General features: G+C 43.9%; 1 protein-coding gene across 2 annotated transcripts in view; it reads left to right on the top strand.

The window, feature by feature from the left end:
* ACOX3 (acyl-CoA oxidase 3, pristanoyl) overlaps window positions 1–7,174 on the top strand; it is a 409,344-nt gene extending 402,170 nt beyond the window's left edge. For both annotated transcript variants that reach the window (XM_085642483.1, XM_085642482.1), the window contains 2 exons: window positions 3,362–3,448; window positions 6,501–7,174. In XM_085642483.1, coding sequence (XP_085498609.1) covers window positions 3,362–3,448; window positions 6,501–6,620 — 207 coding nt within the window. In that variant the 3' untranslated portion in view covers window positions 6,621–7,174. The remainder of the gene's footprint in view (window positions 1–3,361; window positions 3,449–6,500) is intronic.
* Window positions 7,175–17,651: the final 10,477 nt, after the last annotated feature.

Below are 17,651 nucleotides of genomic sequence, written 5' to 3'. Positions count from 1 at the left end.
GAGAGATGGCGACCGCCCTTGGAATGGGAGCTGCTGCAGAGCGATTCCAGGAGCTAAACATTGTTCTTATAGACATCAGCTGGAGTGGTGAGTCTTCCTTCAACTTGAACCCTTGGGTTGTTGCCCAGGGAACATTTTCCAAAAGTGTAGAGTCTTTTGGACTCCTAGGCAAGGGTTTCCGAAACGTTTTGGAAAACATCATGACCTCTTTGTTTACATTTTACTGGCTTCTCTGACTGCAATGTTTAAGATTACTGGGGGGCTGTGAAAATGGACTGTCCAGTCTTGTTAAGCCTTGCCTGGCTGCAGCTTGCAGCTTTGACTCGCAGAAGATTGGTCCAAAAATATAAATTTCGGCCAGGAATCTCCGTTTGGTGGTAAAGGATGCTTCGGTCCTAGTCTACCGCACTCCGTAGAATAACACTGAATCTGACGCATTTTACTTCCATTCGATTTTCTTCATTAATATCCGAATCAAAAACTCATTGCATTTTCCATTTTTTGTCTGAAGTTGTTTTGCAATTTCACATAATTTATTTTCTGAGCGTAATGTTGCTTTAGTGTTGTGGCACAAGAATTACTGGCATTTTTCTCAGATAAATTCTCTACTACGTGTGCCAGGGTTACGATGGGTGAATGAGCCTCCTGGTCCTCACAGAAAGAAGTCAGATTGTTAGTTTTTTTTTTTTAGAGCAAGGGACGGTTCACATTAATACAGCTCCGTCTCTCCCCTGTCACACAAAGTCCCGTTTTCTTGAGGGCAATTACAAAAGGGGGGGGGGGAGCTTGGATGCTGTATGGGCAGCGGTCGTGCTATTTCTACAGTGGGGTCGTTTTCATCAGTTACAAAGAGTGTTCATTCCCTGCTCTGGTGCTCACACGTACCGAGCATGTGAGCAGAGGATGGTGCAGCAGAAGGAGTAGAGTACTGAGGCAATGTGTGCCTTTACTGTGTGACCACTTCAGGGTGCTTTGTGGAGCCCTACTAAGACGGAGGCTCAGCCCACTCGGCAGCAGTGCAGGTTCCATACTTGTGGGAGTCCACAGCAACTCTGACAGTCTGTAAATGTGCACCAGCTGACCTCTCTTGATATGAAAGCGCCGGTTCCTTATGGGGGATTTTGCGATTGGTTCTTCCTGTGTGTAGATTCAAGAGTGTACCAGGGAACCTCAATGCCGCATTCCCAAAGAAAAACATACACATGTGGGATCCTCATTTTCATTGGTCAGTGCCCACATGCAAACCAAGGAACATCCATAAATGAAATGGGGTGTGCATATTGTATAGCAAAGGTGTCTTATGGCCCTTTTAAAATGTGAATCAGCACCTCTCCAATGTGAAAAAGCCAAGAGATATTTGAATAGGGAAGAGAATCGATGATTTGTCTCTGGTAACGTTCCTAATATCTAAGCAGCAACAATGGTGCAAAATTGATTTGCCCAATGTTTTTCATGAATACAGAGTTTAATAGGGCCACAGCGCTCTAAACTTTCACTGTTTCATTGATAGAGTGATATGAATGCAAATACCTTTATTGTAAAGCATTTTAACACTACTAGATTTTAAAAAACATCTGCATTTCTGTAGCTCAGCCTGCATTGAGAAATATCTGATATTGTGATTTTTATGACAACTATGTTAAAAAGCTGAATGTTTGTTAGAGGTAAGTGTGCCCTCTTGATTTACCATGTGTTAGTAGCGTTCCAACATGGTGGTATAGCTCATTTATGCGTTTGTGTGTGAAAGTCATGTTTTTTTGCCCTGATCACCCCCATTTTTTGCTTGGTTCTGGGGGTAACTGACTAGAAGTGCGCCCTGGGCCCTGCTTACCAGGCCCAGGCCCAGTGCTCTGATTATAAGGATATGCAAATTAGGTGTGATTATAATTGGTACTAACAGCCTAGCTGTAAGTCCCCAGTATATAATAGGGCATATAGTTTTAGAGGTCCAGGAAACTTAATGCACTTAAGTGTGCTCTACTGTGGTGCCTGTTGTCATTTTAAATGCAGCCCTTCCTTTCAGACTGCCTTTACCTTAAATGTATATGTAAATTTTACTTTGGATTTAAAGGTACTTCCAAAGTTTCTAACTACCTTATTTTTATCTATAGGTCACCACTAATGTCTCCCCTAGGTGCCCGAGGGGTAGGGTGCCTTGTAACTATAAGCAGGAACATTATATGAGATATTTTATATGCCCTGGTGAGGGAAAACATATAAATATTGACAGGAGCCTCCTAAAAACATACTTCAAGGTATCTAATTAACAAGATAAATCCAACAGCTTGCCACTTTTAGATTTCTAATACCTATTACAGAAAATAAGTTATTGGACTTTCCTTTCTATGAGCCAAAGTCCAGGGGCCTGATTCACAAAGGTAAACTTAGACCAAAAGTCTAAGTTTAGACCTGAAGTCTAAATTTAGATCTAAAATCTACCTTTACTACTACTAAAGTTAGACTTTTGGTCTAAGTTTAGACCAAAAGTCTAACTTAGACCAAAAGTCTAACTTCACTACAACTAAAGCTAGACTTTTGGTCTAAGTTAGACTTTTAGTCCTAACCTAGACCAAAAGTCTAACTTTACTAGTTGCAAAGTTAGACTTTAGGTCTAAACTTAGTCTAGGTCTTTAGGTCTAAACTTAGACTTTGTGAATCAGGACCCAGCTTTCCTGATGCCTTCTCTTGATTGGCCAGCCTTTTCCAGGCTGAGCCTGAGCTGCTTGATGAGGCGTGAAGTGTCCTGTCAGAGTAGACAATAGATTTCCTATGGGTGGAAAGCTGACCAGGTGCATTGTGGGAGTTGTAGTCCCAGACCCCAAGATCCAAACCAGAGCATCTGAACCCTTGGCTGGTTCTGGAAAGCACTTTCCTGCATCAAGAAACACTGCTGGAAGTAAGTGTGAAGAACTCTTGACTTTTTCCCTGTCCAGCACAACCTTTTTTACCCCTATAGCACTATTTGCTTCTAGGCATTAGTTTTACTTTTTATCTTTAAAAATTCATATCTCTGCTTCCCTACATTGAATTTTGTCATTTTTGATGTCTATGTGTTCATAACAATATATTCTCTATTAATAAATTGGAGTTGGATTTTTCTTGTGTCTTACTTAATATATTGGTGTTTTTAATGCATTACACACCTGCCTCCTAAGTTAAGCCTGCCTTCTTATTGTCAGCTACCAAGGGTTGAGCAAGGGAAAAATGTATTGAGACCCTTACTGAACCCTTTTTTGTGATTGTGGCCTTATTACTAGTGGTAAGTCACTACTTATCACTACTAATAATCCATTTTCTAACAGTTTGTAACCATAGGATTCTTTACATGATTGCCAAGTTTATGCTCTTTGTTTCCCCACAGTTGAAAAATGATGCGGTCGCCCTGGTGGATGTCATAGCTCCGCCTGACTTCATTCTCAACTCCCCCATTGCCAAAGCCGATGGCGAGGTAAGAGTCATGAGTGGCTTTTGAATTTTTAAGAACTGCACTCTGCATCTTCTGGACATAGTGTGACCAAGAGGAATGCTACTTTAAAGTACTAATATGCTAAAAGTGTGCAATTGTTTGCTAGACATTGATTAGTTGCAAGTGTGCGATCTAATATATGGATTTTAGCCAATGGAAAGCCTAATAAAGCTGCATGTGTGTGTTGTGACTTGAAAGGAGGCTCTTTTGCTCAAGCTTCTAGCTCTCCATCGAACTGTGGAATCTTGGTGAAGATTCAATGGAGAGCGAGATGAATGGGACAAGGGAAGAAGACGGGTGGGGGGTTTCACGTGTTGTGGACAGCTGCCTGCATTCCCTATTGACTTAAACAAATAAACCTCTTTATTGAGAAACCGCCACGTCCATTTTTGCTCAGTGAACATTGTAACGTACGTGTCATCCGTTAATGATCTCTCGGGAATCTGGAGATATTTATAAGTCATTCAGCCTTCTACTCTTGTTTTATTATTAGGACGTATAGACCCTATGGTAGAATTATATGGGCGATTAAGTGCTTTTACCATACAATAAAAGGATAATGTAAGCCATTGAGAAGTCCCATAACTAGGGGTCTGATTTAGATCTTGGCGAACAGGTTACTCCATCACAATGGATATCCCATCCGCCGAAATATAACTCCAATTATAGCCTTTGGGATTTATGTTTCGACGGACGGGATCTCCGCCCCCACTTTCTGTATGTTTCTGCTGCTCCTTTTTAAACAATATGATTTTTCAATTGCTTCTAATATATTTTTCAACAACTAGATAACAGCATTTTTGGTGTGTTTAATTTTGCACTAGTGATTTGATTTTTAATCTTCATGTTTGCAAGCATGCTCTCTCTTTCATATGAACGGGCTACGCACCAAGTATTTAATTGGTTTATGGTGAAGGTGACTGTGTGACCATGCAAATATATTGGTTCCTTTTCTTCTGCATTGAAATTCACCAATGCAATGCAGTGCAATACAGTACCATAACGGTCTCCTCATTAGTCAATGAATGTGTTTTACAATGGAATGAAAGATGTAATGGAGATGAAAGACAAATGTTTGTGGTCTCTATACACACAGCTTTAGCTGTCGGTTGCAGACGGTATTGTAGCCAGTACTTTAAAATATACACTGAGTGGGCTTTTGTCTTGTCCATGCCTCATGTTTTGATAGATGTCTGGTCTATCTCAGCAACCTGCATCTGGTGCGATGGTTTCCCTCCCTATTCTTCTGCTTGTCCCTCCCTGGAACATTTACATTTCTTCCTACTTATTGATTAGTTGCGCGTATTCTTCCACTACTGACATCAGGGACCTATTTTTCGTTTTCATAGTCTCTATTGCATTTGTACATTGCCACTCACTGGAAGCACATGGTTGTCCTCCTTCCCGTTGTGTAAGCATCTAGTTGCTCTCCCCCTCTGCTCCCTATTTGTACTTCCCTCGCTCCCATGTATTCCTTCATCCTACCTCCCATTTCTATACTCCTTCAGCATTTTCTGCCTCACTGCTCCACCTGAGCAAGTTTTTTTCTCAGATTCTGTTGCTATTTTGCCATTATCTACGTCGATTGAGTTTGAAAAGAAAAACCCTCCTTCTAGTGGAGTAACGGAAAATGATGGACCCCCCTGCACAGCATGATGAGGGGCCCCTGAGCCTCCCAGATATTCATTGGACTTGGAATCATTGCCGCCCTTGAGGGGTTGGGGGCCCTGCTAACGGGTTGCGCCCCCCAATTTGTTCTCCCACACCCCACCAAAGAGCCCTGCATTACAGCCCTGCCACCTTCCCAGAGTGGGCTCGAACTCTCACATTTTCAGTTCACAGTTGAATGTGGTAACCACTTGTGCCACATAGACATTCATGTCTAAAGAATAGTCTAGAAGTTTGACAATAGTATAGAATTTGAGATTTAAAGGGACATTATTGCCTCGCTGATGACATCTCCACTAACCAACGCTCTGCACTAGGGAAACACTTCCTGTTTCCTCTACTTGCAACCGCCTCCCCAGGGGCTTTTGAGGGGATATCTACACATTAGCGTAGGGTCTTCACACATGGGATGAAGCTTTAGGATGTGGACATAGTCTTCACACCGGGTACTAATTACCCTTTATAAGGGGCATCAACAGTGATATTAAAATGTCCACAACCGCAGCCTGTGGAAGAAATGCAGCTCTATCTGATGCATTCTTTTTTATCAAGATTCACATGAATTAAAAGAGGGAAAGATGAAGAACAAAGAAAGCGAGCAGCATCATCTCACGGGCTGAGGTTATACATGCATAATTGGCAACACCAACGTGCTGGAGATGAGAGGTCTGAGGTTTGTGAGACGAAACTGAGAGGTGCCCATTCTAATTCATTTTCAGAAGTTGCTCCCTAAATTAAATGCTGCTTGACTGCAAATCCTATCAGTGGTAAGACGTTTTTTGTGATGAGTCGTATACAACTGAGCTGGTATCCACAGACAACTCCCAAAGCCTGTAATCATTAAATACTTGACAAGCAGGTCTTGTATCTAGTACAAGCAAACACTAGCAATGATCCTAATGGGTGAAGTGCCATAGGAACTGAGGTGATCACATATAACTCCAGTATACAATCATCTGGTGAAGACACAGATGTCATACAGCAGTGGTGTCCCCCACAGTAGTGGAAGACAGATGTATGTTGGATGCAAGCAGCCCTCGATAATGTAAGAGTGATTGGAGCCCCGTTAAGGTTGACAATTCAATGCAAGAATGCAAGGCTTGGACCTTCTGTTCAGCTACAGCCCTGGAAATCCTTTATTTCAATCCATCATATTCCATCCCTACCTCCCACCCCATCCTCCCATTTAGCATTGCACAGGGATGCCATGGCAACCTCCAGCATGCATATGACACAGGCACAGATCAGATAGCCAGAAATAATAGACGTGTGGCCATTGAACACAGATGTGCGAGAATGAGTCCTTCAGCTGTGCGAGTGTGTACATTTTACTCTCCATAGTCTGATAATCATTCTTATGTTTCAGCTGTACAAAAACCTGTGGACTGCTGTGCTCCAGGGAAGCCAAGTGCTGGAGAGGCCGTCGTGGTGGGCAGAATTCTGTGCCAAGAAGCCAGCTGTTGGCGGTTTAAGGTCGAGGATGTGAGCTGCATCCCAGCCGGACATTGCTTGCTTGCTGTCAGAAAGCTCGTCCGTGCAGAGCTTGAAAGCACGGCCAATGGGCCCATTTCGTCATGCACCGGATACCGAGTTACTAAACAGCTCTCTAAGCCGCGGTCACATTTTTCCATTTGCCGAGGGATGTGCTTGTCTGTTTCTGGGAAGAACAGCCCACTAAAGCTGATTTACTTTAGGCGACTCCTTGCACATTGATCACTCTGGGGCATATTTTCAGTAGTTGATCAAAACACATTACACATAACACAAATGTTATTTTTAAGAAAGCAAAATAAATAATTATAACATGTAACCGACTAATTTAAATAATGAAAACGATTAATCAAAAGCAAGGTTGTTCTCAGGGTTAATAAAACACTGCACAGTATTTACCTGCGAAGAGCTATTTTTAGATTCATAAGTGAATCATATTATGGACACATGAAATGTTTTAATAACTTTATACTCTGGAAATATGTTATTCTTTTGCCATAAAAAAAAACATCTGGATCCGCTCACACAACAATAAATAAGTCTTGCAGATCTGCCTTGTCTTCACTGTCATCCCTTTTACACTTAGGCCCTGATTGGGAGGTAGGCAGAATTCCATGTGTAGATTCCCAGGAGCAGGAATTACCATAACTGGTCAGTATCTCTGCATTCGAATTCCACCTTGGAATGAGGAATAACAGTGCAGACATAGAATTATGTTGTATATTGATTCTTTATGTAACATGGCTGACAATAGTCATTAGCCCTTCCTTAGTGTTATTACCTCCTTAGCCTCCCAGAATACCTCTGAGTGTTCTAACTTGTATGAGAGTGTTCTACCTTTGTCAGTTGATGGTCTGGTCAGCTGGCGAGGTGTGTTGTTCCTGCTATAACATAATAAACCTAACTTGTATCTACAAAGAAGTGTCCTGCTGCCTACATAACTACTTACAACAAATTACCATGCAGTATTCTGCCTATTTGCTTTTCTGAAACGCTTAACACACATATTTATCACCTTCTGCCAGCAAGTGGTAAATGTGTGCAGGGGCTTCGGTGCGGCACAAGGGTGGAGGGCGGATGGAAGTGGAGAACTTACTGTGGTGCTTTGAATACTCCTGCTTTCCTGGAGAAAAAGTTGGGGTAGAGGGGAAAGCGAGGCTTGGCTGCTGTTTATATGAATTACCGGACTGGGAAATGGGGTCTGATAAGGGTTTAGTGAAGTCATCAACAAGGAGAGGGGGGGACCGGGAGCGTAATTAGAAAATAGGTCCAGTACCCGTGCTCCCTCAGAGTCACGTATTTAATTTGAGAGGGTAGCTGTTCCTAAAGAAAGGAGGTGGAGAGAGATGCTATGTGTGCTAAGAGCTTGGTTAGGCCGGGATGAGTGTGGGGAATTTCTCCTTTAGTTTTTAGTGCCCTCACACACCCTTTCAGGTGTCCTGCTTCATCATAGGGCGTTGCTCCTCGTGGGGGTGGCGCTGCAGTCCCCCACGGGCCCCGCGAGAGGGCTATTTGTCGGAGTTCTTTTTTAGGAGACGCCGCAGTTGTGCATGTGGGTGTGTGGGTATGTCTATAAGGGATGTGAGTGGTGCGTTAAAATAGCTAGGTAGGAGCCAAGACCTTTATTCGCGGCTCTATCCAGCATGAATTAAAAATGATCCTGGAGGTCCTCAAGAAAAAAATATAATGAGGGCAGATATAAAATTTTTTACTGCAGCTCTCAGGATACGTGTGGGGGTGTGAATATTAGAAAAATAGGGTCAACATGTTTCGCGCATATGAGTAGGTCCTTAAGGGATCCGATTGCGCTTCGTCAGGACCAAATGAGATAGGTGGATCTAAAGAGTTAATAAAAAATGACAAGGAAAAAGAGAAGGTTCCAGTGAAAGTGAGGTACTGTGAACCAATTTTACCTTTACAGTAAGGGGAATTGCGTCGTTGCGCTGGTAGGTGCTCCTTCTTATAGGAAAACCTATACCCAACCTGAAAAAATAAAGACAAGGACAAACACACATATATAAACAGACAAGGAAAATGTAATATCTGTCATATAGAAGTGCCAAAAGATGTCGTGAGTTCATTGTACAGTGGTACGAAAAAAGTACATGATCCACATGCTTCTAATTTACACATGCAGATTCTAGTGAGAATATTCACCGAAAGGAATTAAATTAGTTAAAGAGAATCTTGCCGCTATCCGCAGTGCACATGTAAACTCGTAATACTAATCAAATGTGGCCATGCGATATGAAAAGACCAGAATGCAGGTCTCTCCTCATGCGGCGTTCAGATCAAAAGGAAACACCCGGTGTGCGTTCGGGTGTCGTTGGTAAGTTAAAAAATTACTAAGGACAAATCAAGCCTACCCTCCGAGATGAAAGGGAAGGGCTCCGTCAGCGGTTCGGATGAGGCGAGCAATGAAACTAAGGGGAATCAATGAAAATATTCAGTCTACCTCGTTCAAGTTGTTCCCACGTCGAGCGCGTTGCCATGGTGGCGGAATACTCACAAGTGTTCAGTCGCCTGCAGGGTGGAAACCTACCCCTCCTCCGTAACACGCCGGAATGGTAGACCGGTGTTGGATGGGGAGGGCTTATATGTAATCATAACAAACGCTGAAAATGTGCGCGGTCAATTAACGTCAGAATGTGACGTAATGACGTTGAGTCAGGGGGAACACCAGTCGCTTCATGATGCTGAAGGGTGACGTGGTGACGCTCTCTGCCGAGTTGCCATGACAATGTGGTCCAATACGGAAGCTTCACGGTGCTAGAAGGTGACGTAGTGACGCTCTCTACCGAGTTGCCATGACAATGCGGTCCATTACGGAGGCGTCAGGAAGTGCCGTGGTTGGTTGGAAAAAGTTGTTAGGGGCGTTGTCACGACGATCATTTAGATCGTTGCAGCGTCAGACGTAGGGGTTGGTAAATAGGAAGGTTATACGAGGTAAAACCAGGTTGCTGTAGCGCAGAGTAAATCAATGGAAACATTATTCAATGCGCACAAGTTGTGCGTACATTCACTAGGTAACTCGTGAACGAGAGTGGGCCAAGGTGCATTGGCCAATTGTTAGGCAGCGACCAGCCAGTCGGAAGTAGTGACTGTTGTTAAGCAACTACTTTATGTTAGACGTGATGCTTGCAAAGCTGACTATGCAGGGGGAATTTAAACAATGTAATGGTGTGGTAGTGAGTCTGGATTGATCTCGTTACACGGTGTTAGTCTCTAATGTTATGTGTGTATTAAAAAGACCGTGCTTCCGGATAGTGTGTCTCTGATCTAGATGCAAAGATTATCAAACCGGTACCTGGTTAATTCAGCTAAGAGTTCAGTCGGAGTTTCTCTAGGAATCATGTTAGCTCAGCCCACGGGATTTCATCATTTAAACCCGTGGAGTCACATCTCAGTCTATGGACCCACCGTTGTTCTTGTATAAACAAAGTTTGTTTGTTCCAATGAGGATTGGAAACTATGATGGTCCATCGCAGACTTTCTGCTGGATGTCCTAGTTCAGAAAAATGTGTTAGTAATTTGGTATTGGTCTTCTTGCGTCTTATGGTGCTTTTATGCTCCCCTATGCGTATCTTGACTGCTCGTGTGGTCATTCCCACATACCTCTTGTTGCATGGGCAAACTATAGTGTAGACACAATTAGTAGTGTTGCAGTTCGTGTGTCTAGTTTGGCGCCAAGGTGTCATTAGACCTAGGTCGATTTCTTTCGTGATCGCAGTTTCTGCACATGTTGAGCAAGAGCCACAAGGATAGTGTCCCATTACAGGTGGCAGAGACCACAGTGTAGATTGGTGTGTGGGTTGTGGTTTTGGTCTTGTATGTACCAGATGGTCTTTTAAGTTCTGCGTACGTTTGAATGCAAACAAAGGTGGGGGACCAGGTTCGAAAGCTCCTGAGTTCAATATTGTCCAATGTCTTTTGATTGCCTTCTGTACATTGTTAGAGCCGGGGGTGAACGTGGTGACACAAGTGATCGTTTCCAAATCGGGTTTTTCTTTTATTTCCAAAAGGGCTGTTCTTGGGCTGTTTTTTGCTCTTTTGTGAGCTTGACGGATAATGTTCTTAGGGTAGTGTCGTACCTCTAAATTGTGCTCAAGTAGAGCTGATTGTATCTCAAACTCCTTGGTAGTATCACAATTCCTTCGTAAACGTAAGAACTGGCCAACCGGGAGGTTGTTCCTCAGAGCACGGGGATGGTGGCTATCATAGATCAGAAGATTGTTCCTGTCTGTTGGTTTTTTGTAGTTCGTAGTATGTAGACAGCCGTTCTCTAGTGAAATAAGGAGGTCCAAAAAGGGGATGCTGTGTTGAGATCTTGTACTGGTGAATTTCAAATATGGGTTCAGAGTGTTAACCCAATTACAGAAAGCAATACATTGTTCTTCATTTCCTTGCCAAAACAGAACCACATCGTCGATGTAGCGACGCCAAAGGAGAATGTGTTTGATGTAGGGGTTGGTGGCTCCTAAGATGTGCCTATCTTCGAAATGTGCCATGTAAAGGCATGCCAGGCTCGGCGCGAATGTGCTTCCCATGCTCGTACCTTGTATTTGGTGGAACAGTTGTGATTTAAAAGCAAAGAAATTTTCTTTCAGAGCAAGGGAAGCACAGTCGCAGATAAATGTGATAGGTGTTTCGAAGGGCCATGGTTCAATGTTCCGGAGTGTATTCTCCAACACTTCTAAAGTGGCATCCTGTGGTATGTTCGTGTAAAGTGCTTCCACGTCCATGGTCACCAGGAAATCAATCTTGTCCGCATCTGGGAAGAGTTCTATCAGATTTAGGACTTCGGTAGTGTCCCTCAGGTAGGTCGGAGTTTTGCTGACCAAAGGACGTAGATAGAAGTCGCAGAACTTACTCAGAGGTTCTAGTACAGAGTTAATTCCGGACACGATCGGCCGGCCTGGTGGGGGGGTAAGCCCCTTGTGGATTTTAGGTAGCGTGTAGAAGTATGGAGTGCGGGGTTCCTCTGTCGTCAGGAAATTACCTTCTTGTGGTGAGATCCAGCCTTCCGTTACTGCTTCATTGGTCATGCTCTTGATCTGAGTCTGAAGGCGTTTTGTTGGGTCCACCGTGATCAATTCGTAATACCTAGTGTTCGCCAGTTGTCGGTCACATTCTCTGTCATATGCATCTTGGTCCTGAATAACAATGGCCCCGCCCTTGTCAGCTGGCTTGATTATTATATTGCGATCTTCTGTCAGAGTTCGAAGAACCGCTCTCTCTTCTCTTGATAGGTTGTCGTAGGACCGTTTCGGATTCAGAGCTCCTATATCTTTTAGGACAGCTTGCTCAAACGTCAGGATCTCATGTGGGGTCATTGCTGCTGTTGGAGTAAATTTAGAAGGTTTTTTCAAACCTGTCTCAGTAGGGGGGTTGTCAGGTTTTCCTTGAAAGAAGGCCTTCAGTCTGATTTTTCTGAAGAACTGTTGGAGTTCCTGGTGTAACCGAAAGGGATCTTCTTTAGGTGTAGGGACAAATCCCAAGCCCTTTTCCAGTAGTGTGGTTTCTTTTGCTGTCAGTTGTCTGGATGAAAGATTAACAACTAGGGTCTCTGTCCTCTTGCCTGGCTCCGTAGTGTCATTGGTTCCTGATCTTGCCACTGTACCTTCTTGAAGCCTCCTCTCCTTCTTCCTCTTCCTTTGCCCCTTCCTCTGTTCTGAAAAGGGGGGTTCTGGTATTGTTGAAAATGAGGCGGTTGGAGATGATGAGTAGGAGGTACATGCCACATCGGAGGTGGTCCCATCCATTGGCCTGGGTAGGCTGGTGGTTGAAAGGATGAGTGTGAGAATGGAGGTGGGGGATTGTGGAATAACGGAGGGCGTATTGGTTGTTGTATTCCTCTAGCATATGGTGAGTACTGTTGCCCTTCATAACTTGAATCACTCCCCACAGATCCTGTCCTACTAGATCTGTTGCTACTCCCTTCATCGGAAGTTGTTTCGTTATTAGGGAATATGTAGTCTTCTTTTGTGTAGGGATATACCTTCTCCTTATTGAATCTTTTCAGGTCTTTCTGTAACTTGGTGATCTTTTGTTTTGTCAGAAAGTCTTTATGTTCACTCATTTCTTCATTAATTTCCGCTAGTCTGGACTTGAATGAGGTAATGGAGATCCCTGTTTTTAAACCATTTTCAGCCATGGTAATCTGAATGAGGAGTTCGTCCGAGAGGCGTTTAGCTGTATTAATTATTAAAACGAGCCAGTCTCGTGTGCACTTCCATGCAATCTGTGACCATTCTGTGCGAAATGTCAAGTCTTCCAAGAAAATCCTTGGAGGTATAGTGACTAGGAGACCGTTGGGTGCGACATTGGCTCTCAGGTATTCGGTCATCATCAACCCGTGGAGAGCCGTCTTAATTTGTAGTTTCCTTAGTGATTGTAGGGACTTCCAATCATCTGCTTTGCTGCCTGTCGCTGCACTGCCATCTTCTCCTAGGAGTGACGGTGCCCGAAGGATCTCCGCTATAGTTTCATCATCGAAACTAAGGCCTGCGTTGTCCATAGTAGATGTTCGTTTATGTTGAGAGAGTACTCTCAAAAATCCAGAATAAATAGAGGAATAGAGAGATAGGGGTGTCCCACGGCTAACTGCAGTTCATTAAGTCATCAACAAGGAGAGGGGGGGACCGGGAGCGTAATTAGAAAATAGGTCCAGTACCCGTGCTCCCTCAGAGTCACGTATTTAATTTGAGAGGGTAGCTGTTCCTAAAGAAAGGTAAAATTGGTTCACAGTACCTCACTTTCACTGGAACCTTCTCTTTTTCCTTGTCATTTTTTATTAACTCTTTAGATCCACCTATCTCATTTGGTCCTGACGAAGCGCAATCGGATCCCTTAAGGACCTACTCATATGCGCGAAACATGTTGACCCTATTTTTCTAATATTCACACCCCCACACGTATCCTGAGAGCTGCAGTAAAATTTTTTATATCTGCCCTCATTATATTTTTTTCTTGAGGACCTCCAGGATCATTTTTAATTCATGCTGGATAGAGCCGCGAATAAATGTCTTGGCTCCTACCTAGCTATTTTAACGCACCACTCACATCCCTTATAGACATACCCACACACCCACATGCACAACTGCGGCGTCTCCTAAAAAAGAACTCCGACAAAGAGCCCTCTCGCGGGGCCCGTGGGGGACTGCAGCGCCACCCCCACGAGGAGCAACGCCCTATGATGAAGCAGGACACCTGAAAGGGTGTGTGAGGGCACTAAAAACTAAAGGAGAAATTCCCCACACTCATCCCGGCCTAACCAAGCTCTTAGCACACATAGCATCTCTCTCCACCTCCTTTCTTTAGGAACAGCTACCCTCTCAAATTAAATAAGGGTTTAGTGAAGCCTGTTGGCTGGTGTTACATGCCTTTCCTTCATTTCTTCAGGTATGTCTGCTTCATAGCGAAGAGGATACAGATGTTCATAGGTAAAGACTATCACCACTGTGTCAAGATGGACTTATTGTAGTGATACCTCCAAAGAGTTAGCACACTAAATTATTTATTTATTTTTTACAAAATATGTGTACAGAAAAGCATTGCTAACCAGAAAAATTAAGATAAATACGTATGAAACTTTTTCCCTACTGCCACTCTGTGCCACTCATGGTAGCCATGTGAGGTCCTACCTGCTCCACTTCTCCGGTATTGATCTTTTAGATGCAGACTGATCATTTTCCAAGGAGCATAAGTACTATCACCTATTTATGGTGGTCTATTGTTCTTCTGCATTATACTTTCCTATTGTTTATGCTCTTTTCCTTTTCATTGGGTATTGTGTGTTTGTTCATTGGTAAGCATTACCCAATTCATGCCCTGCCTTCAGATCCAAGTTCTTCCCAACCTGCTCTATTCTTCAGCTCCAGTACTTCCTTCAGCTTTTAGATAGTCCAGTCATGTATGCCATACCCCTCATCCCTGCAGAGAAGAAGCTTACTTGTTAAGTCATTCCAATTCATATCTCAATAGGGTCCAGACACAAAAGTGTTGGCTCCTATTTGATTACCTGATAATAGAATATGTTCTTTCCAACGTTTCCTGAAGGTGCATAAATAGTAGTAGATCTCACTGGATAGAAAATCTTATTCCATAATTTGGAACCCAGAATAACGAAAGTAATGGAACCAGGACCACGCACAGGAAGGGCGAGGAACAATAGGCACAAGGAGACAGACCATACAGACCCTGGATGAGTTGACAGTGAAATAGGAGGACAGAGGTATGATAGTACCAAACTATGACAACACTTTAATACAGTGCACAAAATGCAGAATTTGCTCTAAAGAGAAAAGGGTAACTAAAAATGTATGGAAAGATATGGAGATGTACAAGTATGGGAAGGAAGGAGAAAAGAAAAATACAAATAGTTTGAATAGATGAAAGTTGTCCAATCCATATTTAGAACAACTAACATATAACAAGGAACAATAATTGAAACATAAAAGGATTAACATTGAAAAGAGTACGTTTATGGGAGAGAAAGGAAAACACTGATTAAGTCTGCATATGTTAAACATATGAAAATAACAGAAATTTACCATAGATGAAATAGAAGTTGCAAAGTCGAGGGATGAATGAAACACAGTTCCCTGATGACAAGCAATAGTAGAGAAAGGAATTTTGATTGAGGGAAAGAAATAAGCAGTGAAGGAGGAGAAGAGGAAAGAAAAGCACTTCCATTCTCTTAAGGTTTAGTTTAGGAAAGGAAGATACCTTCCAAGACAAACTGCTGAGCAGGTTGAGATGTATTTATGTAGGAAAGTAGAGAGTGTGGAAAAAGAAAAGAAGACCTGAGAATCATCAACTTAGAAGTGTGAATCAAGAACATTAGTAGAAATAAAAGGTCACAGAAAAAAGTAATAGACCTCAGATGGATTATTGAGGGACACCAAAGTGAACAGGAGAGGGAATGGGAAGAGAGCCCTTTAATGTCCATGAATAGGAATGACCAGAAAGTGAGAAGAAAAACAGTTAACCACAAAACCAGCAATACCCAAGAACAAAGAAGAAGCTAATAAAATAGAATGAGCCACCTTGTCAAAAGGAGCTGAAACGTATAAAAGGTTTAAGACAGAGGAAAGTTTGTTGTGGCAAGAGTATAGCAAAGAGAATAGGTCTGGGTTTAATTAGCCGTCAATGCAAACAGTACAAGCACGTTGGAGCAAGACACATGAAAAGAAGCCATCAAAGCGGACAGAGGCCTATTCCTCAGACAGTTCAATGCATGCACTGGAGTTGAATTGGGAAGGATACTGCCAAGCACCCAATAGCAGTAGATGAGAAATGAATACTGTACAAGGCAGAGCCAAGATGGGATTTAAAGAGTATCAAACCAATGGCTGACAGAGGCTTCTTGAAGAAGGATGGTTGAATGTGATTCCAAAGCTTTCTCTGTATATTGTATGTATATTGGTAGCAATAGATCAGTTCACCGCACCCTGACCTAAAAGGCTCTCATCCTCATGTGCGAACTATTTCCAAGGCCTCGCCTGGATCTAGTTATGGCTCTTTAGGTGCAAGAAGAAGGCAGCGGCCATTGCAATAAATTGTTATACCCGATTTCTTGAATTATCTCAAAGATAGATTTGTTTCCAGAGGAAATTGAAACTGTGTACAAAACCATAAAACTAAACTACACCAGACATTTGGCACCAAGGATCCAGCCTGATTCAGATTGCGAGTTTTACAATGTTAGGTTATCATGTTCAAAGTGTATATTCTTTTCCATTCAGTCCAAATGCCTTGGCTTGCCTTTATCTTTAATTATTGCTCTACAAAATTGGCACTGTTAGTGCATCAGCTATACATAAAATTCTACTTTTGTGTGTACAGAATTGTCAAATTCAGACTCACTTTATGAAACATCAAACATTGTTTCAAAAGTAAGGTAATACTTAATTCATAGTATTCCCATATGTAGTGTAATACATTTTTTTTTTAGCTGACGTGAAAACTGTTTCAATTCTATTAATAACACTGAGTTGACGATTATGCTATCTGACTCCGCTTTATTCTCCAACAGCAGCTTTAATCAAGTAAATATATAAGCGAGAGGAGGAGCCTAGCGCGCAACCAAGATGGCCGCGTAGGTGCGAGGCTCCCGAGGACCTCCACGACCTCCTGCATAAATCCTGACCATATCCTGTCCTAGACGAGGGGACTGTGTTCGTGAGACCGAGCTGAGGTGCCACCCGTTTTCCGTTTCCAAATCGGACCTCGGACACCGGCGGGAGCATCGACTGAGGTTTGCGGCCTTCTCCACGCCGGCCCCCCGGATTGGAGTTGTGGGGCGATCCGGAGACAAAGTGAACAACAGCGGCGGGCGAGGCTGGGCGACTCGCGTACCCCGCGCTTTCACTTTCGCTTTCGCGCCCTCCTTGCTGCCAAGCGAGGTAGGGTCGCGGGGCGGCGTGCGGTGGTGTGGCTTCGTCGGGGTGCCCTGCCAGCCCGCCAGCTGTGACCCGCCCTTCGGAGCTGTGGTCGCCCCCCCCCCGGAGCCCGTGAACTGGTTTGTCAGCCCCTTTCAAGGAGATTGGCACGATTTGGGGATTGGAGCCATGTCCACGAAGCAAGATGGCGACCAGGCCAAGGTGAAATCGACCCGCCGTGGCGCAGCCCATCAATCCAACAGCATGGACCGCTACACCCTCCAGAAGGGATCTCCAGAGGCGCCACGTAGGTCCCCTGTGGGCCCGACTGATGCTCCTGCTCTGCCCGCGGATCTGACCCTCCGAGACGTCATGGGCGCCATCGCCGAGATGAAGGCCTCGGTGGACCAGCGCTTTGACACTCTGGCGCAGAAGATTGACTCGGTCCTTGTGGATGTGGGCCTGGTGAGGGCCGATCTGTCCAAGACGAATGACCGGGTCGACTCTTTGGCCCACACCACCTCGGGCCTCACAACGGACGTGGCGGCCCTCCAAAAGGAGGTGCGCCGACTAGGCCAGGCGAGCGCCCTGATGGATCGTCGACTGGAGGATTCCGAGGGTCGGGCCCGGAGGAACAATGTCCG

This window comes from Triturus cristatus, chromosome 2_2 (assembly GCF_964204655.1).
Source record: "Triturus cristatus chromosome 2_2, aTriCri1.1, whole genome shotgun sequence".
Lineage (NCBI taxonomy): Eukaryota > Metazoa > Chordata > Amphibia > Caudata > Salamandridae > Triturus > Triturus cristatus.
The sequence above is the reverse complement of the archived record's forward strand: the minus strand, read 5'-3'. Positions and strand labels throughout refer to the sequence as shown.